This window comes from Cololabis saira, chromosome 4 (genome assembly GCF_033807715.1).
Source record: "Cololabis saira isolate AMF1-May2022 chromosome 4, fColSai1.1, whole genome shotgun sequence".
In the NCBI taxonomy this organism is placed as follows: Eukaryota; Metazoa; Chordata; class Actinopteri; order Beloniformes; family Belonidae; genus Cololabis; species Cololabis saira.
This window is the reverse complement of record NC_084590.1, coordinates 49388023-49412248: the sequence shown is the minus strand read 5'-3', so window position 1 is coordinate 49412248 and position 24226 is coordinate 49388023. Positions and strand designations below refer to the sequence as shown.

Genomic DNA, 24226 nt, shown 5'->3' with positions numbered 1-24226 from the left:
CCCCCCTGTCCCTGACTGTCCCCCCTCTTCCCCCAGAAGCAGGTCCTGCAGAGGAAGACCAGGACCGTGTTCGTGCTCCTCAGCGCCCCCTGGAGCCTCCTCTGCTTCTACGCCGAGGAGATCCGGCTGCGGGTGCCGCTGCAGGAGGTCCGGGCCCCCATGGAGAACTGGTCCCAGCAGGCCCTGGCCCGGCTGGGCGTCTCCAGCCCGCTGGCCCAGGACGTCCCCGCCCCGCCCCCATACTTCTACACCTGCCCGTTCCGGGCCAGCAAGCTGCAGAGGTGAGAATAATGAATGCTGCAAGCAGCGATGAACGGGTGAACGCATGAACGGATGAACGGATGAACGGATGAACGGATGAATGGATGAACGGATGAACGCATGAACAGATGAACGGATGAACGGCCCTCGTGCGTGCAGTTTTCACCAATAAAGGTCAAGGACTCAAAACCGAGTCTGATGAGCCACCATGACTCTCTATATCAAACCATTCAATAGTTATGGCAGAAAGTAGGAACTATCAAATATGGACCAATCAGATTAAGGGGGGGCGCTTTTTGGCGTCTATCGTCGCCACGGTAACGCTTTTTACTGAGAAAAGTAATGTGCGTCGTCGCAGGATGGAGACGCACATTTTGATGTATAACACACCTGGGTGCACGTTACGGTTCGGGCTGAATTAACGGCCGAAGAAATGGCATAAATTGCGACAAAATTAGACAATTAATTCAAAATGGCCGACTTCCTGTTCAGTTTCGGCCATGGCACCAAGAGACTTTTCTTTAAGTTGCGACATGATACAGGTGTGTAGCAATTTTCGTGCATGTACGTCAAACCGTATTGTGGGGCTTGAGGAACAAAGTTTTCTAGGGGGCGCTGTTGAGCCGTTAGGCCACACCCATTAATGTAAACCATTAAATATCACATTTTTCGCATCAAAATAAGCATAGTTGAATATCTCAAAAAGCGTAATAGCTAGCATGATGAGACTAAAATATGTTGTAGTACAACGCGTCCCGGGTTTTTCAATGTTGTAATGATGTCTTAACGATAAACCGTTCCCTAGCAACAAGCGTCCAAAATAAAATGTAATTTTTTTTTTAATTGAAAGTTAAATATCGCAAAAACTGTAATAAGTAGCATGAGGTTGTACGGTCCTTTAGTGCCAATCGGGCCGAGTGTTTGTAAATTTGAACGACGTCTCTACGATAAAGTTCAGCCAAGCAATAAGGGTCTGAATTTTCGCCTTTTTTTTTTGCTTTTTGGCATCTAGTGTTGCCACGGTAACACTTTTGACTGAGAATAATGCAGAATAATAATATTAATTGAAAATGGCCGACTTCCTGTTGGGTTTGGGCCATGGCGCCAAGAGACTTTTCTTTAAGTTGCGACATGATACAGGTGTGTACCGATTTTCGTGCATGTATGTCAAACCGTATTGTGGGGCTTGAGGCACAAAGTTTTCTAGGGGGCGCTGTTGAGCCGTTAGGCCACGCCCATTAATACAAACCTGCTGCTTTCGTGACTTTTGGGGCACGTTTAGGGGGAAAAAAACCCTCATTTCGTCGGGAAAAAAAAACGAAAACATTCCTACAAATACAATAGGGCCTTCGCACTGTCAGTGGTCGGGCCCTAATAATAATAATACATTTTATTTGTATAGCGCTTTTCTCGATGCTCAAAGACACTTTACATTAGTAAAAATCATGAAACATGACATGACACAGGACATTAATCACACATTAAAGGCAGTTGTGTAAAGGTGAGTTTTGGGATGTGAATATTGAGAGGTGTTTACGGTCACAGATGTGAATATTGGGAGGTGTTTACGGTCACAGATGTGAATATTGGGAGGTGTTTACGGTCACGGATGTGAATATTGGGAGGTGTTTACGGTCACAGATGTGAATATTGAGAGGTGTTTACGGTCACGGATGTGAATATTGAGAGGTGTTTACGGTCACGGATGTGAATATTGGGAGGTGTTTACGGTCACGGATGTGAATATTGGGAGGTGTTTACGGTCACAGATGTGAATATTGGGAGGTGTTTACGGTCACGGATGTGAATATTGGGAGGTGTTTACGGTCACAGATGTGAATATTGGGAGGTGTTTACGGTCACGGATGTGAATATTGAGAGGTGTTTACGGTCACGGATGTGAATATTGGGAGGCGTTTACGGTCACAGATGTGAATATTGGGAGGCGTTTACGGTCACAGATGTGAATATTGGGAGGTGTTTACGGTCACAGATGTGAATATTGGGAGGTGTTTACGGTCACAGATGTGAATATTGGGAGGTGTTTACGGTCACAGATGTGAATATTGAGAGGTGTTTACGGTCACGGATGTGAATATTGTGAATATTGGGAGGTGTTTACGGTCACGGATGTGTTTGGGGAGGGAGTTCCAGAGGGAGCATCGATGGAGGTCCGAGCCCCGGTACCAGTACCGGTACGGGTTTTGTAGGTTCCTCCTGGTGGTGCCGTCCGGGTCACTCATGTTTGTCTCTCTGCAGGTTCCTGGTTCCCACCGGGTCACTCATGTTTGTCTCTCTGCAGGTTCCTGGTTCCTGCCGGGTCACTCATGTTTCTCTGTCTGCAGGTTCCTGGTTCCTACCGGGTCACTCATGTTTGTCTATCTGCAGGTTCCTGGTTCCTGCCGGGTCACTCATGTTTGTCTATCTGCAGGTTCCTGGTTCCTACCGGGTCACTCATGTTTGTCTGTCTGCAGGTTCCTGGTTCCTACCGGGTCACTCATGTTTGTCTATCTGCAGGTTCCTGGTTCCTGCCGGGTCACTCATGTTTGTCTATCTGCAGGTTCCTGGTTCCTGCCGGGTCACTCATGTTTGTTTGTCTGCAGGTTCCTGGTTCCTGCCGGGTCACTCATTTTTCTCTGTCTGCAGGTTCCTGGGCAGCGACGACACCCACAACTTCTTCAAGACGACTCAGCGCCACCAGGTGGTGAGTTCTGGTTCTGTACCACGTCTGCTTCAGCACAGACGGTTCTGGGTTGGGTCTGAATGGTTTTGGATTGGTCTAAATCAGGGATCGGCAACCCGCGGCTCTAGAGCCGCATGCAGCTCTTCAGCGCCGCCCTAGTGGCTCCTGGAGCTTTTTCAAAAATGTTTGACCTTTTTTTCTTCTTTTTCTTTCCTTTTTTTCTCTTTTTTTCCTTTTTTCTTCTTTTTTTCTTCTTTTTTCTCTTTTTTCTCTTTTTTTTCTCTTTTTTTCCTTTTTTCCTCTTTTTCTTTTTTTTCTTCTTTTCTTTCCTTTTTTTCTCTTTTTCCTTTTTTTCTTCTTTTTCTCTTCTTTTTTCTTCTTTTTTCTCTTTTTTTCCTTTTTTCTCTTTCCTTTTTTTCTTCTTTTTTCTCTTTTTTTCCTTTTTTTCTCTTCACGAAATTTTATTTCAACATTAATCTCGCCATTTCGAATGTTTTTCTCAACATTTTCGACTTTTTTCTCGACATTTGACCTTTCACCATTTGCCTTCATTCTAAGGCTGATACAAGACTTTCATTTTAAACCCAAAATGTTTTAGATCCATATTGGACCAAAAACACAAAAAAATAAATATGTCTGGAGCCACAAAAAATGAAAAGTCTTGTATCAGCCTTAGAATGAAGGTAACACATGCTGCATGTTTCTATATCAGTTAGAACTGGGTCCTCGGCTGCAAATGTAGCTGCTAATGTCTTTCCACACGACTGTTTGTTATCGGACAACTTCTCGTTACAGAGCAAACATTCAGGCAATAAATGCAAATGATTCGCTCCAAGAAACGTTGAATCCTCTTTTTTCTCTTTTTCCCTCTGGAAACAATCCCTTTGGCCGGTACAAACGTGTGGCTATGATGCAAAACTACAGAAGAGTATCAGGGCCAGGCAGGAGAAAAATAAAAATAATATTTTAGAGGAGGAAGATTTTTTTTTTTCATTATGCATTTCGAGAAAAAAGTCAAAATGTCGAGATTAATGTTGAAGTACAATCTCGAACCTCCAGCTGCAGTCAGTCAGTCAGTCCTTTTTTCTCTTTTTTTCTTCTTTTTTTCTTCTTTTTTCTTCTTTTTTCTCTTTCTTTCCTTTTTTTCTCTTTTTTTCTTCTTTTTTCTCCTTTTTTCTTTTTTTTCTCTTTTTTCCTTTTTTTCTTCATTCTTTTCTTCTTTTTTCTTCTTTTTTATTTTTTATTTTTTCTTCTTTTTTCTTCTTTTTTTATTTTTTTCCTTTTTTCTTCTTTTTTTCTTCTTTTTTCTCTTTTTTTCTCTTTTTTTCTTATTTTTTCTCCTTTTTTCTTTTTTTTCTCTTTTTTTCCCTTTTTTCCTTTTTTTCTTCTTTCTTTTCTTCTTTTTCTTCTTTTTTTCTCCTTTTTTTCTTTTCTCTCTTTTTTTTCCTTTTTTCTCTTTTTTCCTTATTTTTTCTTCTTTTTTATTTTTTTCCCCTTTTTCTCTTTTTTCCTTTTTTCTTCTTTTTTTCTTCTTTTTTCTTTTTTTCTTCTTTTTTCTCTTTTTTTATTTTTTTCTATTTTTTTCCCCTTTTTCTCTTTTTTCCTTTTTTCTTCTTTTTTATTTTTTACCTTTTTTCTCTTTTTTCTTCTTTTTTCTTCTTTTTTATTTTTTTCCCCTTTTTCTCTTTTTTCCTTTTTTCTTCTTTTTTTCTTCTTTTTTCTCTTTTTTTCCTTTTTTTCTCTTTTTTTCTTCTAGAGGAGGAACATTTTTTTTTTCATTATGCACTTCGAGAAAAAAGTTGAAATGTCGAGATTCATGTTGAAGTACAATCTCGACCTGCAGTCAGTCAGTCAGTCAGTCAGTCAGTCAGTCAGTCAGTCAGTCAGTCAGTCAGTCAGCTGGACTGGATCCAGCCGGTCTGAGTACCAGGATGTCTGCGTCAACATGACGCTGTTTCCACGCCTCGTCTTCAAACACGCTCTGCAAACACAGAGGACTGACTTGAACCTGAACCGCCTCCGCCTGCAGCCCTGCAGCCCTGCAGCCCTGCAGCCCTGCAGTCCTGCTTGAGGCACAAAGTTTTCTAGGGGGCGCTGTTGAGCCATTAGGCCACGCCCATTAATGCAAACCATTAAATATCACATTTTTCAAGACTGTAGGACTGCAGTCCTGCAGTCCTGCAGCGTGCTAACAGGCTAAGGTGGCGCTCCATCTCCACTTAGTACACGATACTGAGGGCGTTTAGACGTGTGTGCAAATAAATGGCAAGCCGTTTTAACATTTAATGGCTATCCGGAATTTACATTGCAGATATCTACAACTGCATTTTGACTATAGTCGTAATTACTTTGTGACTAGTCAGGATTGTCTTTCAAGATATCTATAACGTCACTTTGACTAGTCAAAACTTAATTTCAGATATCTAAAAAGGACGATGTAGATATCTTGAATTGAGGGGAATTAAAGATATCTCTTTTTTTCTTCTTTTTTCTTCTTTTTTTCTTTTTTCTTCTTTTTTCTATTTTCTTTCCTTTTTTTATCTTTTTTCTTCTTTTTTTATTTATTTCCCTTTTTTCTCTTTTTTTCTCTTTTTTTCTTCTTTTTTCTTCTTTTTTCTCTTTTTTTCCTTTTTTTCTTTTTTTCTTATTTTTTCTTCTTTTTTATTTTTTTCCTTTTTTCTTCTTTTTTTCTTCTTTTTTTCTCTTTTTTCCTTTTTTTCTCTTTTTTCTTCTTTTTTTTCTTTTTCTCTTCTTTTTTCTCTTTTTTTCCTTTTTTTCTTCTTTCTTTTCTTGTTTTTTCTCTTTTTTTTGACTTTTTTCTCTACTTTTCTTCCTTTTTCCTTTCCTTTTTAATCTCAACATTTCGACTTTTTTCTCGTCAATTCGACCTTTTTCACGAAATTTCGACTTTTTTCACGAAATTTTATTTCAACATTAATCTCGACATTTCACCTTTCGCCATTTGCCTTCATTCTAAGGCTGATACAAGACTGTTCATTTTAAACCCAACATGTTTACGATCCATATTGGACCAAAAACACAAAAAACAAATATGTCTGGAGCCGCAAAAAATGAAAAGTCTTGTATCATCTTAGAATGAAGAAACACATGCTGCATGTTTCTATATTAGTTAGAACTGGGTAGCAGATATCTACAACTGCATTTTGACTATAGTCGTAATTACATTGTGACTAGTCAGGATTGTCATTCAAGATATCTATAACGTCACTTTGACTAGTCAAAACTTAATTTCAGATATCTAAAAAGGACGATGTAGATATCTTGAATTGAGGGGAATTAAAGATATCTTGAACTGGAATTATGACTTTAGTCAGAATTAAATTGTAGATATTTGGAACTGGAATTACAGCTAGTCGTAATTCAGTTACAGATATCCGTAATTCACATTGCGGAATATCTGCAACTAAGTTGTAGATATCTGTCATTAGAAACCCCACACACATGAATGGCAGAATGAAATGGATATTCTGAAATGACAATTGTGGACAGAAAGAATGTAATTGTAGATTTCTGAAAAGCTCTTTTTGACCAGGAAGAATGGAATTCCGGATATCTGCAACACATATCCAGTCCAGCTGTTAAATATTAAAACGGCTTGCCGCAGCACACAGCTCAACACACAACACACATCCCTCCTCTTCCAGTTTGACTGGTTGTGTGAGTTTAATGAGGCTGCAGTTCCGCCGACGGCCTGCGAGTGTCGCTGTTTCACTAATACAAGTTAGATTACACGACCATTAGTTTGATTCGATTTGAAGATTTTATTTCGAACATGCATGATAAACAAGCGTACAAAAAAGTGCAGAAATAGAATACAAATAAATATATATATATATATATATATATATATATATATATATATATATATATATATATATATATATATATATATATATATATATATGTGTGTGTGTGTGTGTGTGTAATAATAGAAGTAATTACAATGCATAGTTACATTATCATTACTTTACTGTAATACTACAATATAATAGAGAACAATAGACAGCAATGGTTAAGCGTTCTGCTTCCTCCTGTTCCCTCTCGAACACATTGTTTTGCTGTGTGTTTTATTTTGGAATGAGACTGTTAAATTGTTTTGCTTTTATTTTATTTTATTTTTTTATTCTGATGCTTTTAATTTGATTGGGTTTTGTTGTGTTCGAGACAAAGCCAATAAATAAAAAAATAAAATAAAATGGTGTAACAATATAGTTGAATAACTATATAAGAGTAGATATGCTGTATATACTAGTTCATATATTTACCTCCAATTATATACATAAAAATCGACATATCTACATATAACTATAAATCAATATATATTAATAGAGATATAGAAACATAAATACTCTACGTATAATACAACTCAATATATCCATATACATACCTACATATAACATATCTATATCCATAATATACATCTATATATCTACATATATTAATAAATGTACATATCTACATGTTTATTCACATCTGTATTTTGAATAGAATGTTTCTTTGTATCTTTTTTTAAATTGTGATATGTGAGCTTAACACACAAGGACTGGAAAAAGTTGATCAATGGACCAATAAGATATTAATTATCCATCTAATGTTGATATCTGACCTTTAATTTAGTTTTTTTTGTGATCAAATGTTTTTATTTATATTTATTTTTTTATTATAAACGCTGGCATCCACAATGATGTCAAACAAACATTATACACATATTTTCACCCCCTTCCATCCCCTCCCCCCTCGGACCTAAGCATTCCATGAAAACAATTAATAATTAATAATAAGGAAAACAGAAAAAAAAAAGATAATACAACAATAAAAACAACCAAAAAAAAAGGAAAATAAAACAAAGGCAAAACATAATAATATCAAAAAACTGGACAAGGATAGCTGCATCGTCTATATCAATTTTAAATACATCTTTCAAGTTTGGCTTTAATTTGATCTGCTGCCATTTACCAAAATAAAATATTTAGTTGTTTTGTATTCTGAGATTAGAGTTTGATTGAGGCTGCAGTTCCGCCGACGGCCTGCGGGTGTCGCTGTTTCACTAATACAAACTAGATTACACGTCCATTAGTTTAACACACAAGGAGAAAGTTGATTAATGGACCAATAAGATATTAATTATCCATCTAATTTTGATATCTGACCTTTATTTTATAAAAGAAAGCTGCTTGATGTTCAACCCTGGACTTTCTTGAAACTAAATGCAGATGAAGACTTTTAAACGTGACCTGAAAACTCTCCTTTTTAACAAAGCTTATAGCTGAATATATCTGAATAAAATATATTTAAAAAAAATGTTCATCTTTTATTTTTCTGCTCTGTAACACTTTGAGATTACTAAATATAAAGTGTGTTATAAATAAAATGTATCATTATTATTATTACAATCCTAGACTGCAGAGGCTTTTAAACGTGACCTGAAAACTCAGCTTTTTAATAAAGCTTATAGCTACATATATATTTGATATGCTCTGTTTCTAAATATATTTAAAATAAAGTGAGTTATAAATACAATGTATTATTATTATTATTATTATTATTATTATTATTATTATTAGTAGTAGTAGTAGTAGTAGTAGTAGTAGTAGTAGTAGTAGTAGTAGTAGTAGTAGTAGTAGTAGTAGTTTGGCTTAAGGTTTTTCTCCCACTAAGGGAGTTTTACCTGCCATTGTTTATGTAATAATTGCTTGGGGGTTTATGTTAAATATGTATTTTATATGATTTAAATGATTTATATGTTTTCATATATATTTAAAGAAAATTCATATTTTATTTTTCTGCTCTTTAGCACTTTGAGATTACTAAATATAAAGTGTGTTATAAATACAATTTATTATCACACTGTATCCTGGAGTTGTTCCAGGTGAGGGAAAGCAGGCACAACCTAAGGGGCTACGGCATTTTTGAGCAGAAATGGCCAAGAACAAAAAAAATGTCAAGGTGTATCAGTGTGGAAGGGGTCCACCACTATGGAACCGCCTGGATGAGGAACTAAAAAAAAGTAGCTCAATTTATAAATTTAAAAAAAATTATAAATCTAAAATAATGGATAAATATAGAACACAAATATAAATTCTCTTCATATTAAACTGTCTAAATTATTCAACTTTCCTCCTGCAGCTATCCTCAAATCGTGAGTGACCACATTTATTTTCTTCTCTTCTTTGTTTATTTTCTTGTTTTGTTCGTTCGTTTCGTTTTCTTCTTATTAGTATCTTTTGTTTCTGAAGTCTGCCTTTGTTGAAAAGGATAGGCAAAATAAGCCATGAGGCTTCAGCCTATACCTTTTTGGTCAAAAAAAAAAAAAGGAAATGTGTACATATATATAATATATATATTTATACCTGTGTGTATACTGTACATATACATTGTGTATATGCAAACATCTTAAAATGTAAATGACCAAAACAAAATAAACTAAACTAAACTAAAAATTATTATTATTAGTAGTAGTAGTAGTAGTAGTAGTAGTAGTAGAATCCTAGACTGTAGAGGCTTTTAAACGTGACCTGAAAACTCACCTTTTTAATAAAGCTTATAGCTAAATATCTTTTATATGCTATGTTTTTATATATATTTTTAAAAAAGGTTCATACCTTATTTCTCTGCTCTGTAGAACTTTGAGATTACTAAATATAAAGTGCGTTATAAATGAAATGTATTATTATTATTATAATCATCATCATCATCATCATCATCATCATCATCATCATCATCATTATTATTATTATTATTATTATTATTATTATTATTATTATCATTATTATTATTATTATTATTATTATTATTATTATTATTATTATTATTATTATTATTATTATTATTATCATCATCATCATTATTATTATTAGTATTATTATTATTATTATTATTATTATTATTATTATTATTATTATTATCATTATTATTATTATGCAGCCCTGTTTGTGAGTCAGATAGTTCCCCTGGTCGAGTTGCCAGATCCTCCGACCCCTGGGGGGCAGTAGACAGCATCACTGCCTGGTGACCACGACGTTAGACTCGCTTCGGTCGACCTGCCAGACCCACAGCGGAGCCTCACCTGAAATCAAGATTCATCTTTATATTATAGTGGAGAACCAGAAAAACATGGAAAACATGAGCCCTTATAATAAGACATGGAGTTCCACAGGGAAGTGATCTGGAACTCCTGATCTTTCTATTTTCAAGTGACAGGATTTTCTCTTTTTTTTCAATTCGGTTTTATTAATATAGCATCTACAACAGAAGTTGTCTCTTGGATCTTTCCAGAGACCCAGAGCAATTATTACATAAACATAACATAAACAATGGCAGGTAAAAACTCCCCTTGTGGGAGAAAAGCCTTAAGCCAAACAGTGGCAAGAAAAACTCCCCTTTAGGAGGAAGAAACCTGGACCAGGACCTGGATCATAAGGGGGTAGAATCCTGGACCAGGACCTGGATCATAAGAGGGAACCCTCCTGCCGGAGGCCAGACTGGGTAGAACAGGAAAAGAAGGGAATAGAGAGAGAGAATGAATAACAGAGAAAGGAGAGACACAGACACAATGGCTAGCTAGACTGGCCAAGGCTAGCTAGTGCACTGCAGAGATAACTCTGAGGTTTCTCTTCTGACTCTCTTCTGAGAGTCAGAAGAGAAAATCCAAACTAGCTCCCATCGGCCTACTCTTCGTTGGTCTCTCAGAGACAGATCCTCAACACTTTTAGATTCAAACTTGAATCGTGGGGAACAGCCTGGTCTCAAGTTTCCGTCCCGTCCCTTCAGCTGTACGAGATCCTGGCCAGGACGCCGTACGGTTCTGTCCCGAAGGGAGAGGTGGGAATCGACCGGCTGGTGAGCGAGCAGGTCTTCACCGCCGCGTACCCGCTACACGAGGTGAGCCCTGAACCCGAACCCTGAACCCCGAACCCTGAACATTGATCCAGCACCAGCAGTGTGTCGGGTCAACCACATCTGGTCCATCCTGACTCTGTTTCCAGGGGGGTTTCCGGCCGCCGGTCTCCCCAGGTGTCCCCGCGTCTCTCGGTCTGAGGCAGATCCTCTACCTCTACTGGGCCCGCTGGTCCCGCTGGAGGTTCTACCAACCGCTGGACCACATCAGGGAGTACTTCGGGGAGAAGATAGCGCTGTACTTCGCCTGGATCGGTATGTATAGCAATTGCCCTTCTCTGCCAACGCATGCTGACAGCAGGTTGCTATGGTAACGGTATCCTGGTGCAGGTTTCTACACCGGCTGGCTGCTCCCGGCGTCTCTGATCGGGACTCTGGTCTTCCTGGTGGGCTTCTGGCTGGTGGCCACCGACGTCCCGGCGTAAGTCTCTCAAACCCAACGGTGTGTGTTAGCATCTCAGATGATAACCGCGTAGTCGACACTCCGAACGGACGATCAGGTCGGTGTGTTTCTGTGTTCGTAGGAAGGAGGTTTGTGAAAGTGAAGACGCCTTCATCATGTGTCCCATCTGTAACATCTGCTCCCACTGGAATTACTCCAGCATCTGTATCACCTACAAGGTACCAGCTAACCTGTTGGCCTTTAACCCAACCAACCTGTTAGCCTTTACCCAACTAACCTGTTCATCTTTAACCCAACTAACCTGTTCACCTTTAACCCAACTAACCTGTTCATCTTAAACCCAAATAACCTGTTCATCTTTAACCCAACTAACCTGTTCTGTTGTATGACCTGACTTAGACCAGACTACTGATTATCTTGGTGATCTTCCTCTGTTCCTCTGTTCTTCTGCAGGCGGGTCTGCTGTTCGATAACGGAGGGACGGTGTTCCTCAGCGTCTTCATGTCTCTGTGGGCCGTCACCTTCCTGGAGTACTGGAAGCGGACGTCCTCGTCTCTGTCCCACCGCTGGGACTGCTCCGACTTCCAGGACATCGAGGTGGGTCCGACTCTCCGCCCAGACCGGGACTCAGACGATACTGTGATTAACTGTTCTGCCACCCTAAACCAGGCACTCTTGTCAGCTTTCAACACTGTGCAGTGAACCCTGCTGCCTGTCTTGGCCAGGACTCTCTTGTAAAAGAGATTTTTAAACTTGACAAGGTTAAATAGACACTCAATATTGTCCAGGCAATGCAAACCAGCAGAAAAAAAAAAAAAATAGCAGTTGCCAAAAGACAGAAATAAAATATAAATAAAAACAAAACAGAACAGATCAACTCGGCACGAAAACACACAGAGAAATCAGGCAGGAGACTCACATTCATTTACTGTTAATTAGTTTCATTTGGAAAACAGCTAGAATTAGCGACCTAACACTAGATTTAAAGTTATAACTGAACGTCTGGTGGTGGGCGGGTTCTTAATCTGAGATAAACTCACGACACTCGTGCAGAATAATGGTGGAGTTCATCTCTGATTGAACTGCTCCACAAAAGTTATTCATTCGTACATTTGAAGCTGAAAACTGAATATATGACATGATTTATGAATACAGTAATCCCTTGTTTTTATCAGGGTTTACGTTCCAAAAAGAACCCGTGATAGGTGAAATCCGTGAAGTAGTAACCTTTTTTTTTTTTTTTTAATTATTATATAAGGCTTAAATTGCGGAGATCAGCACCGCGACCCGATTAACTGGATTTGAACGGGAGAATCGGTGCAGTTTTGTCGACATTATGGGTTTTGGAGAAAATTTGCAAACTTAAATTTGGCTGTTCTATGTACATGTACAGTACATATTAAATCGTAACGTTATTGACACACAGGAAGTGCAGAAGCGGGGTGTTTAGCCAATCAGAATGCAAATCCATGAAGCAGAGAGACGTGAAAGCTCGAGAGATTACTGTATATGAATACATGTGAGTAAAAGCTGATTATGGGCCGTTAAACCCGTCACTGTGTGGTTTTTATGGGCATTCCTGAAAGCCGTTCTTCCGTCCTCCACAGGAGCGTCCTCGTCCCGAGTTCACCGCCATGGCTCCCATGACCCTGAGGAACCCGGTAACCGGAGAGGAGGAGCCGCACTTCCCCGACAACAAGAGGTTGAACCGGACGGTGACGGGATGTATGGTCATCATCATCATGGTGGGTCATCAACGTCATGGTGGGTCATCATCATCATGGTGGGTCATCATCGTCATGGTGGGTCTGCTGGTCCGGAACGTCTGGCTGCTCGCGTTTGGAGATGATACTCAAATAATCAAACATTACATTTAAAAGAATAATAAAAGGGCCGCTCGGTGGCGCAGTGTCGCAGGTTTGAATCCCGGCCTGCACCTTTGCTGCATGTCATCCCCATTCTCTCTCTCTACCCCCTTCCTGTCTGACACTTCAATAAAGGGCCACTAGAGCCACAAAAAATCTTTAAAAAAAAACAAAAAAAAATTCACGCTTACGCTTACGAGTTCACGTCAAACTTTACGTTTAAGGGTTCACGTCAAACTCTGCGTGTTTACGGATTCACGTCAAACTTCGTGTTTACGGATTCACGTCAAATTTTGCGTGTCAAGGAAAGAGATTTGTTGTAATTATATTGAACTGTGGTTTTTCTTTTAAGGAATGAAATAAAGAAAATGAATGAATGAAAACGATCTGAAGCTGCTGTGTGTGCAGGTCGCCGTGGTGTTGATATTCCTCATCGCCATCATCTTCTACCGAACCATCCTGAGCATCATCATCTACAAGTCTGAGTACAGCTTCTTCAGCTTCTCCGTGAGAATCATTTACAGCATCAAGCTTAAACCTCAGAGGCTCCGGGTAGCTTCCCTGAGGGACGCCACGCCCTCACGTTTCTGCTGTGTGTTTCAGGCTGGGAGGATCGCCAGCTTGTCAGGGTCCGTGTTGAACCTGCTGGTCATCCTGATGCTGTCCAGAGTTTACATCACGCTGGCCCACGTCCTCACCCGCTGGGGTGAGTCTACCTTCTTTTGTTTTTTTTAATGAAAATTCTGTCAAAAATTACAGTCAGTGCGTTTACATGGGAAGTTTAATTCGTCTTTAATTCAGAATTAAAATTAAATCCGATTTAAAATGAGTAAAAATGACCATGTTGAAGGGAGAAAAATATATTTTGTGTCCTGGAAATGCCCTGAATTCCCAAAACACAGACTCAGTCCGGTCAAAGGACGCCCAAATCAGCTCTGCACCTGCTGTTTATTATAACAAATGTAACTGTGAGAGAGAAGCTTATTCACACGGGACTTAGCTCCCGTGGGAAGCGAGACTTATTGTGAGAGCTTGGGGGCGGGGGTGAATGGGCCCTTTCCCCCCCATCCGCAAGAGGTTGAGTAAAAGGTATAAAGACGAGACAGCCGGAAGTTCGGGTCAGAGTCAGCTGCGGGTCTAGTGCACGACGCCCAGCCGGGTTTTTTTTGGCTACTCTGCCAGGACTGTTCGGCTCTCCAGTCCTGTGTCGAGGTAAGAGTTATAAGGCCTAGCCCTGTGTAATTGTCTGTTGCTCTGCCATTTGTGTTTAAGATTAAGATTCCCAGAATATTCTAATTTTTTGAGATAGGATATTTGAGTTTTCTTAAGCTGTAAGCCATGATCAGCAATATTAAAATAATAAAAGGCTTGCAATATTTCAGTTGATTTGTAATGAATCCAGAATATATGACATTTTTGTTTTTGTAATTGCATTACAGAAAATCACTATATTCTAATTTTCTGAGACAGTCCTGTATATGCCATTCCTTCGGCCGTTAATACGGCCCGAACCGTAACGTGCACCCAGGTGTGTTATACATCAAAATGTGCGTCTCCATCCTGCCACGATGCGCATTACTTTTCTCTTTCAAAAGTGTTACCGTGAGGGCCGCTCGGTGGCGCAGTGGGTTAAGCAGCGGGCCATATACTGAGGCTACAGTCCTCCTCCTGCAGCGGTCGCGGGTTCGAATCCAGCCCGCGCACCTTTGCTGCGTGTCTTCCCCGTTCTCTCTCTCTTTCTACCCCTTTCCAGTCTGCATCTCCAATAAAGGGCCACTAGAGCCCAAAAAAACCTTTAAAAAAAAATAAAATAAATAAAAAAAAGTGTTACCGTGGGGACGCTAGATGCCAAAAAGCGCCCCCCCCTTCATCTGATTGGTCCATATTTGATAGTTCCTACTTTCTGCCATAACTTTTGAATGGTTTGACATAGAGAGTCATGGTGGTGTCATCGGACTCAGTTTTGAGTCCTTGACCTTTTTTAGTGAAAATTGCACGCGCGAGGGCCCGTTCATCGCTGCTTGCAGCTTTAATTGTTTCTTATATCCTGTTGCTAACACTAAATGATCAACATTTTGTAACATGTTGCAGCTCTATAATGTTAAGAATGTCATCGTAAACGAAGAATCAGATGTGACTTCTCCCTTTCTTCAGAGATGCATCGAACACAAACCAAATATGAAGACATGTTCATCCTCAAAGTTTTCATCTTCCAGTTCGTCAACTTCTACTCGTCTCCGGTTTACATCGCCTTCTTCAAGGGCAGGTGAGAGTTGTTGCTGCCGCTCGGCACGAGCGTCGGAGTCAGGCAACCTCCTTTAAGTTTGTTATTTGTAATTTTTAAAGATTTCCTTCTGTTTGTCTCGGCCCAGGTTTGTTGGTTACCCCGGCAACTACGACACGCTATTTGGAGTTCGTAATGAAGACGTGAGTGTTGCTCTGTGTTCGCGATTCGTTCCATCGTTCCATTGATCTGTCGTTTCAGCGATCCATCTTTCCATCGTTCCGTCGATCCATTGATCCATCTATCCATCTATCCATCCGTCCATCCATCGTTCCATCGATCCATCCATCCGTCGATCGGTTGATCCTTCGTTCCATCAATCCATCGATCCGTCGGTCCGTCTATCCGTTGATCCATCGTTTCATCGTTCCATTGATCTATCGTTCCATGGATCCATCGTTCCATCGATCCATCGTTCCATCGATCCGTCATTCCATTGATCCGTCGTTCCATCGATCCATCCATCCGTCCATCCGTCGTTCCGTCCATCCGTCATTCCATCGTTCCATCGATCCATCGATCCATCGTTCCATCGATCCATCCGTCGTTCCATCGTTCCATCGATCCATCGTTCCATCGATCCATCGTTCCGTCATTCCATTGATCCGTCGTTCCATCGATCCATCCATCCGTCCATCCGTCGTTCCGTCCATCCGTCATTCCATCGTTCCATCGATCCATCGATCCATCGTTCCATCGATCCATCCGTCGTTCCATCGTTCCATCGATCCATCGTTCCATCGATCCATCGTTCCATCGATCCATCGATCCATCGTTCCATCGATCCATCCGTCGTTCCATCGTTCCATCGATCCATCGATCCATCGTTCCATCGGTCCATCGTTCCATCGTTCCATCTATCCATTGATCCATCTATCCATCTATCCATCATTCCATTGATCCATCGATCTATCGTTCCATTGTTCCGTCGATCCATCGATCCATCGTTCAATCGTTCCGTCGATCCGTCGATCCATCGATCCATCGATCTATCGTTCCATCGTTCCATTGATCCATCTATCCATCATTCCATTGATCCATCGATCCGTCGTTCCGTCGATCCATCGATCCATCGTTCAATCGTTCCATCGATCCATCGATCTATCGTTCCGTCGATCCGTCGATCCGTCGATCCATCATTCCATCAATCCATCGTTCCATCAATCCATCGTTCCATCGTTCCATCGTTCCATCAATCCATCGTTCCATCGATCCATCATTCCATCAATCCATCGTTCCATCAATCCATCGTTCCATCAATCCATCATTCCATCTATCCATCATTCCATCAATCCACCGTTCCATCAATCCATCGTTCCATCAATCCATCATTCCATCTATCCATCATTCCATCAATCCATCGTTCCATCAATCCATCGTTCCATCGTTCCATCGTTCCATCGTTCCATCAATCCATCGTTCCATCGATCCATCATTCCATCAATCCATCGTTCCATCTATCCATCGTTCCATCGTTCCATCAATCCATCGATCGATCCGTCGGTCCGTCGATCCATCGATCCATCGATCCATCGTTCCATCGTTCCATCGTTCCATCGATCCGTCGGTCCGTCGGTCCGTCGATCCATCGATCCATCGATCTATCGTTCCATCGTTCCATCGTTCCATCGATCCGTCGGTCCGTCGATCCATCAATCCATCGATCCATCGTTCCATCGTTCCATCAATCCATTGATCCGTCGATCCATCAATCCATCGATCCATCGTTCCTCCCGCTTGTGTTTTACAGTGCGGAGCGGGAGGATGTCTGATCGAGCTAGCGCAGGAAATGCTCGTCATCATGGTGGGAAAACAGCTGATCAACAACATCCAGGAGTTCATTTCCCCGTAACTGACACACACACACACACACACACACACACACACACACACACACACACACACACACACACACACACACACACACCATCACTTTTACAGTCCATGTAGGGAACGTAGCAACGTAGCATCAGTGTGGTGTCGTCTGCATAGAAGTGGATCATGATGTAGGACTGAACTGAAATGGAGGTTTGATCTGCTGGTTACTCAGCTAAGCAGTTTTTATCATTTAGCAGTCCATAAAAGTTGAATTTTGGACTCAAATATTAAATGGAATAAATCAGATTTTTTTTTATTAATTAATTTTAGGTAGCAACAGGTTGTAACAAGTAGCAACAGATTGTAACAAGTAGTAACAGATTGTAACAAGTAGTAACAGATTGTAACAAGTAGCAACAGATTGTAACAAGTAGCAACAGATAGCAACTGGTAGCATCAACTGGGGTCATTATTTGGCAGGAAGCTGAAGTCCTGGTGGCAGAAGAGGAGGCTCCGTCCCCACCTGAAGGAGAAGAGGGAGCAGCAGCAGGAGGAAGAGGAGGAGCAGGAGGAAGATCAGGCGTCTCCCTGGGAGTCGGACTACCAGCTGCTGGTCTGTGAGGGTCTGTTCAGCGAGTACCTGGAGATGGGTGAGTCCTGTAGGGCAGTATTCTTCAGGTATGACCCCACTTAGGTACGGGGTTCCCCAGGGCTCCATACTGGGCCCTCTCGGGGTTCCCCAGGGCTCCATACTGGGGTCGGGGTTCCCCAGGGCTCCATACTGGGCCCTCTAGGGGTTCCCCAGGGCTCCATACTGGGCCCTCTCGGTGTTCCCCAGGGCTCCATACTGGGCCCTCTCGGGGTTCCCCAGGGCTCCATACTGGGCCCCATTCTCTTCCCTCTTATAGTCTTCCTTTGGGGTCCATCTCTGAAACACCTCCAGATTTATCTGCCTACAGGTCCTACAGGTCCTGACCCCCCCGTTTCCCCCTCCAGTGCTGCATTTCAGCTTTGTCACCATCTTCATGGCCGCCTGTCCTACAGGTCCGGGTCCTACAGATCCGGGTTCCTGTATTCCTGAAGGGATAAAAATAAATTTTGTGTCCTGAAATGCCCTGGATTCCCAAAACACAGCTTTAGTCAGCCATGCACCTGCTGTTTATTATAACAAATGTTTGTTTTTCTGTGAGAGAGAAGCTAGCTCACACAGGATTTTGGTCCTGTATGAGCCGAGACTTATTTTTGAGAACTTGCGGACGGGGGGGCGAATAGGCCTCCCCCCCCCCCCCCCCCTCCGCAAGGTGCTGAGGTAAAGGTATAAAGACGCGAGAGCCGGAAGTTCGGGTTCAGAGTCTGCTGTGGGTCCAGTGCACGACGCCCAGCGCGGTTTCCTTGGCCTACTCTGTATCAGGACTGTCCCGGCTCTCCAGTCCCGTGTCGAGGTAAGAGTATGAGGCCTTGGCCCTTTGTAATTGTGTGTGCGTAATATTGCTCTGCCATCTGTGGGGGATAACTTGACACCTTGTCCTAGCAAAAGAGTAATTGTGTGTGTGTCTTCTATGCAAATGCTTGCTTTTCTTGCTGGTAATAAAGATCCATATATCATTATAGCAAAAGCGAGTGTGTGTGTGTGTGTGTGTGTGTGTGTGTGTGTGTGTGTGTGTGTGTGTGTGTGTGTGTGTGTGTGTGTGTGTGTGTGTGTGTGTGTGTGTGTGTGTGTGTGTGTGTGTGTGTGTGTGTGTGTGTGATTCATTTTGGTACAGCCGACCACTTCTAGAACCTTAAAGTGAGATTTCTCCCAAAATAATTCCTTTAACCTGTAACTGTCTCTGGTCTAGTGCTGCAGTTTGGCTTCATCACCATTTTCGTGGCGGCCTGCCCGCTGGCTCCGCTCTTCGCCCTCGTCAACAACTGGGTGGAGATCCGTCTGGACGCCCAGAAGTTCGTGACGGAGTTCCGGCGGCCGGTGGTGGAGCGGGCGACGGGGATCGGAGTCTGGTTCTCCATCCTGCAGTTCATCACGCACACGGCCGTGCTCAGCAACGTAAGGTGGAAAGGGGTGCTGGTCCGAGTCCTGGTCCTGGTCCTGGTCCTGGTCCTGGTCCTGGTCCTGGTACTGGTCCTGGTCCTGGTCCTGGACCTGGTCCTGGTCCTGGTCTGAGTCCTGGTCCTGATCCTGGTCCTGGTCCTGGTCCTGGTCCTGGTCCTGGTCCTGGTCCTGGTCCTGGTCCTGGACCTGGACCTGGTCCTGGTCCTGGTCTGAGTCCTGGTCCTGATCCTGGTCCTGATCCTGATCCTTGTTCTGGTTCTGGTTTTCCAGGCGTTCCTCATCGCCTTCACCTCCTCCTTCGTGCCGCGGCTCTACTACCGCTACACCAGAGACGCTTCGCTGAGCGGCTTCACCAACTTCACCCTGGCTACGTCTCCGACCCGCTACAACCAGCAGCACAACGGGTCCTGCAGGTGACCCGGTCCACATCAGACCACTAGGGTCCACATCAGACCACTAGGGTCCAGATCCAGACCTGCAGTTCCTCTACAGACCACTAGGATCCGGATCCAGACCTGGTAAAATATTATATTTCTGGTTCAGGATCTGGTCTTTGCAGTTGACGGCTAGCTGTCTTCACGTTAGCTGGTTAGCACCTCCGGTAAACGTGACTTTTTCTGAACAAAGACCTAACACAACATTCCTATTTAGAAGCTAATACGGCTTATTTTGCTAACTGTAAGAGCCAGCTAAGACCGGTTCTGGGTTGGTCTGGAACGGAGGTAATTTCATATGCAGATGACACTCTGATTTATGTTCAAAACCCGTATCAGATCCAGTCCAGAATCCAGACTCCGTGAAGGTCTGGGTTTGTGTCAGAGTTCAGTTCTAGCTCGGTGACGGCAGCATTGATGCAGAAAAGTAAACCGAGATATTAGAGCTGTTGCCGTGGAGACGACGTCTGTCCCCGGGACGTCCACTAATGTCTCATCAAGACTGATTTATGGTGGTAAAATTCTAATGATCGATAAGTCTATCGATTAAGTGACCTGTTTACAGTTGGTTTCTACGGAAGAGTATCAGGGCCAGGCAGGAGTTGGTTGCTGGTTGTCTGACATGTCTCTTGTTTCTGTCCTGGTTGTCTGACGTGTCTCCTGTCTCGTCTGCAGGTATCGAGGGTTCAGGGACCAGGACGGCCGGTACCTGCCGGAGTATTTCCACCTGCTAGCCGTCCGGCTCACCTTCGTCATCGTCTTCCAGGTCAGTGTCTCGAACCTTCTCCTCTTTCCGCGTGTGAGGAAACTCCTGTGGCAACGCTAGACGCCAAAACGCGCGCCCCCCCTTCATCTGATTGGTCCATATTTGATAGTTCCTACTTTCTGCCATAACTTTTGAATGGTTTCACATAGAGAGTCGTGGGTGGTGTCATCGGACTCGGTATTGAGTCCTTGAACATAATTGGTGCAAATAAGCCCCGCCCCTTCTCCTGATCGGTCGATATTTGATAGATCTTATTTTCTGCCATGTGCTCTTCCTCCCCAGCACGTGGTCTTCTTCATCGGCCGTCTGATCGACATGATGGTTCCTGACGTTCCTGAGGAGGTGGAGATCAAGATGAAGAGGGAGCACTACATGGCCAAGCAGGCGCTGGCCGAGAACCAGGTACCACAACTATGATAGAAATACATATAAATATAAATAACCATCCATCATCCATCCACCTGGCCGAGAACCAGGTACCGTTGGAGCGTCGTGGTAGAAGTTCTGCTGCAGTCTTCTCTTCTCCTGGTTCTAGTTCTCTCTGTTTCCATGTTGTTCCCTGTTTTCAGTCCTTGGGGAGGATCTGGGCCGATACGGACCAGGGAGATCTGCGACAGCGAGGATCCAGAACCGAACCAGACCTGGGGAAGATCCCGGAGGAAACGGGTCTGGGGAAGATCCCGGAGGAACCGGGTCTGGGGAAGATCCCGGAGGAACCGGACCCGGGACAGGCAGGGAGCTGCTGAGATGCTAACATTGGCTAGCGGCCTCCGGCTACAGCCACATACAGAAGTTACTACCAGCTGTTTTAGGCCCCGTTTCCACGGAGCAAAAACGGTGGTGTTTTCATGCGTTTTGGTCGTTCATTTACATGAAAACGAAGCTCAAAGTCTCCAAAAACCATCATTCCGGAAAACTCCGGCCAAAGTGGAGATTTTTAAAACATCAGTCTTCACGTTTGCTTGTAAACAGAAAGAAACGGACATTTAGGCTTCAGAACGTCACATTATGAGACAGAAACGTCACCAGCGTCATGAGTGACACCTGTGGTTACAATTAGTTTGTAACCGTCAATATTTTCTTGTATTTTACCTGTTTTATATTCTAAAGTCACACTTAAAAGTAACTCCACTTCTCTGTCACTCCAAACGAAAGACTCTGGTTCATCTTGGAAGTAACTGGAAGTTACTCGTGTAATTTGTTGATGTTTTTTTCCAGGATTCTGATTGGCTAGCATGACTTTATCTTCTCGTTACACTGCCCCCTGCAGGTTTGGCTGCTCATAGCACCTTAAGGTGAGCAGGTTAGCAGGTTAGCATGTCATGTCAGGCTAGCAGGTTAGCAGGTTAGCATGTTAGCATGTTAGTATGTTAGCAGGTTAGCAGGTTAGCATGTCCTGTCAGGCTAGCAGGTTAGCAGGTTAACAGGTTAGCAGGTCAGCATGTTAACAGGTTAGCAGGTTAGCATGTCCTGTCAGGCTAGCAGGTTAGAAGGTTAGCAGGTTAGCATGTCCTAGCAGGTTAGCAGGTTAGCAGGTTAACAGGTTTGCAGGTTAGCAGGTTAACCGGTTAGCAGGTTAGCAGGTTAGCATGTTAACAGGTTAGCAGGTTAGCATGTTAACAAGTTAGCAGGTTAGCATGTCCTATCAGGCTAGCAGGTTAACAGGTTAGCAGGTTAGCATGTCCTATCAGGTTAGCAGGTTAGCAGGTTAGCATGTTAGCATGTCCTGTCAGGTTAGCAGGTTAGCAGGTCCTGTCAGGTTAGCAGGTAAGCAGGTTAGCAGGTTAACAGGTTAGCATGTCCTGTCAGGTTAACAGGCTAGCATGTTAACAGGTTAGCAGGTTAACAGGTTAGCAGGTTAGTAGGTTAGTAGGTTAGCATGTTAGCTGTGGTGTAACAGACCTATAGACAGTACATTTTATATAATATATGATTAAATAATATGATTAAACAATTAATAAAACCATGATATGCTGTATTTTTTATATATCATTATTTTTACAAATTGCTCCTTTAATCAACTCTTTTAAACTTGTATGTGGTTTGTTTGAATTCTGAGGCTCAAGAAACGAAATAAACCTGAATGAGAATCTGGATTCCGGCATTTATTTGTCTCATTTTACATAATTATTATTTCTACACAAGAAGAATTTACATCCATCCATCATCCAACCATCATCCATCCAACATCATCCATCCATCCATCATCATCCATCGTCCATCCATCATCATCCATCCATCATCCATCCATCCAACATCATCCATCCATCCATCATCATCCATCATCCATCCATCATCCACCCTTCCATCCATCCATCATCCATCCATCCATCATCCATCCTTCCATCATCCATCCATCCATCATCCATCCATCATCCATCATCCATCCATCATCCATCCATCATCCATCCTTCCATCATCCATCATCCATCCATCATCCATCCATCATCCATCCTTCCATCATCCATCCATCCATCCATCATGCATCATCATCCATCCATCATCCATCCATCATCATCCATCCATCCATCATCACCATCCATCCATCCATCATCCTCCATCCATCATCCATCCATCATCCATCCATCCATCATCATCCATCATCCATCCATCATCCATCATCATCCATCCATCATCCATCCATCCATCTATCCATCATCATCCATCATCATCCATCCATCCATCATCATCCATCATCCATCCATCATCCATCAACATCCATCATCCATCCATCCATCATCCATCCATAATCCATCCATCATCCATCCATCATCCATCCATCCATCGATCATCCATCCATCCATCCATCATCCATCCATCATCCATCCATCCATCCATCATCCATCCATCCATCGATCATCCATCCATCATCCATCCATCCATCCATCCATCCTTCTTCCCTCCATCCATCCATCCATCATTCATCCATCCATCATCCATCCATCCATCCATCCATCCATCCATCCATCCATCCATCCATCCTTCTTCCCTCCATCCATCCATCCATCCATCATCCATCCATCCATCATCCATCCATCCATTCATCCATCCATCCATCCATCATCCATCCATCCATCCACCCATCCATCATCCATCCATTCATCCATCCATCCATCATCCATCCATCATCCATCCATCTATCCATCCATCTATCCATCATCATCCATCCATCCATCCATCATCATCCATCATCTGGCCTTGACAGGGCGGTTTTGGCCGATCGGTCTGGTCACAATCTTTCTGGTGGAATGTAAACAAGATGCTCTGCCCCCAAGTTCATGGACTCATCGCTACACACACACTTACTGATAAACACACCTCCCTCAATTCAACGCCTTCCTCGGCTCCTCCCTCTTATCAGCCCCCCCCCCCCCCCCCCCAACAGTCTCCGGGTATCGAGCGCCACGAAGTCGCGGCGATCACTTGGATGTGCTGTGCCGGGACCCCCCCATCATCCATCCATCATCCATCCATCCATCATCCATCTTCCATCCATCATCCATCCATCATCCATCCATCCATCCATCCATCCATCCATCATCCATCCATTCATCCATCATCCATCATCCATCCATTCATCCATCCATCATCCATCCATCCATCCATCATCCATCTTCCATCCATCATCCATCCATTCATCCATCATCCATCCATTCATCCATCCATCATCCATCCATCCATCCATCCATCCATCATCCATCTTCCATCCATCATCCATCCATCCATCTTCCATCCATCATCCATC

At 42.7% G+C, this 24226-nt stretch overlaps 1 protein-coding gene across 4 annotated transcripts in view; it reads left to right on the top strand.

Annotated features, from left to right (window-relative positions):
• Positions 1 to 22571, top strand: part of ano7 (anoctamin 7) — a 24783-nt gene extending 2212 nt beyond the window's left edge. Inside the window, exons 4-22 of one of the 4 annotated variants that reach the window (XM_061720029.1) lie at positions 37 to 281; positions 2908 to 2965; positions 10736 to 10846; positions 10951 to 11116; positions 11192 to 11282; positions 11386 to 11482; positions 11718 to 11861; positions 12872 to 13009; positions 13538 to 13636; positions 13733 to 13835; positions 15284 to 15395; positions 15502 to 15556; positions 17164 to 17261; positions 17712 to 17881; positions 19070 to 19275; positions 19552 to 19694; positions 20391 to 20481; positions 20764 to 20883; positions 21051 to 22571. In XM_061720029.1, the coding sequence (XP_061576013.1) occupies positions 37 to 281; positions 2908 to 2965; positions 10736 to 10846; positions 10951 to 11116; positions 11192 to 11282; positions 11386 to 11482; positions 11718 to 11861; positions 12872 to 13009; positions 13538 to 13636; positions 13733 to 13835; positions 15284 to 15395; positions 15502 to 15556; positions 17164 to 17261; positions 17712 to 17881; positions 19070 to 19275; positions 19552 to 19694; positions 20391 to 20481; positions 20764 to 20883; positions 21051 to 21227 (2424 nt within the window). In that variant the 3' untranslated portion in view covers positions 21228 to 22571. Of the gene's footprint in view, positions 1 to 36; positions 282 to 2907; positions 2966 to 10735; positions 10847 to 10950; positions 11117 to 11191; positions 11283 to 11385; positions 11483 to 11717; positions 11862 to 12871; positions 13010 to 13537; positions 13836 to 15283; positions 15396 to 15501; positions 15557 to 17163; positions 17262 to 17711; positions 17882 to 19069; positions 19276 to 19551; positions 19800 to 20390; positions 20482 to 20763; positions 20884 to 21050 lie in introns of those variants that run through there. The other 3 variants (XM_061720028.1, XM_061720030.1, XR_009782513.1) reach the window with 3 other exon arrangements.
• The last annotated feature ends 1655 nt before the right edge of the window (positions 22572 to 24226 follow it).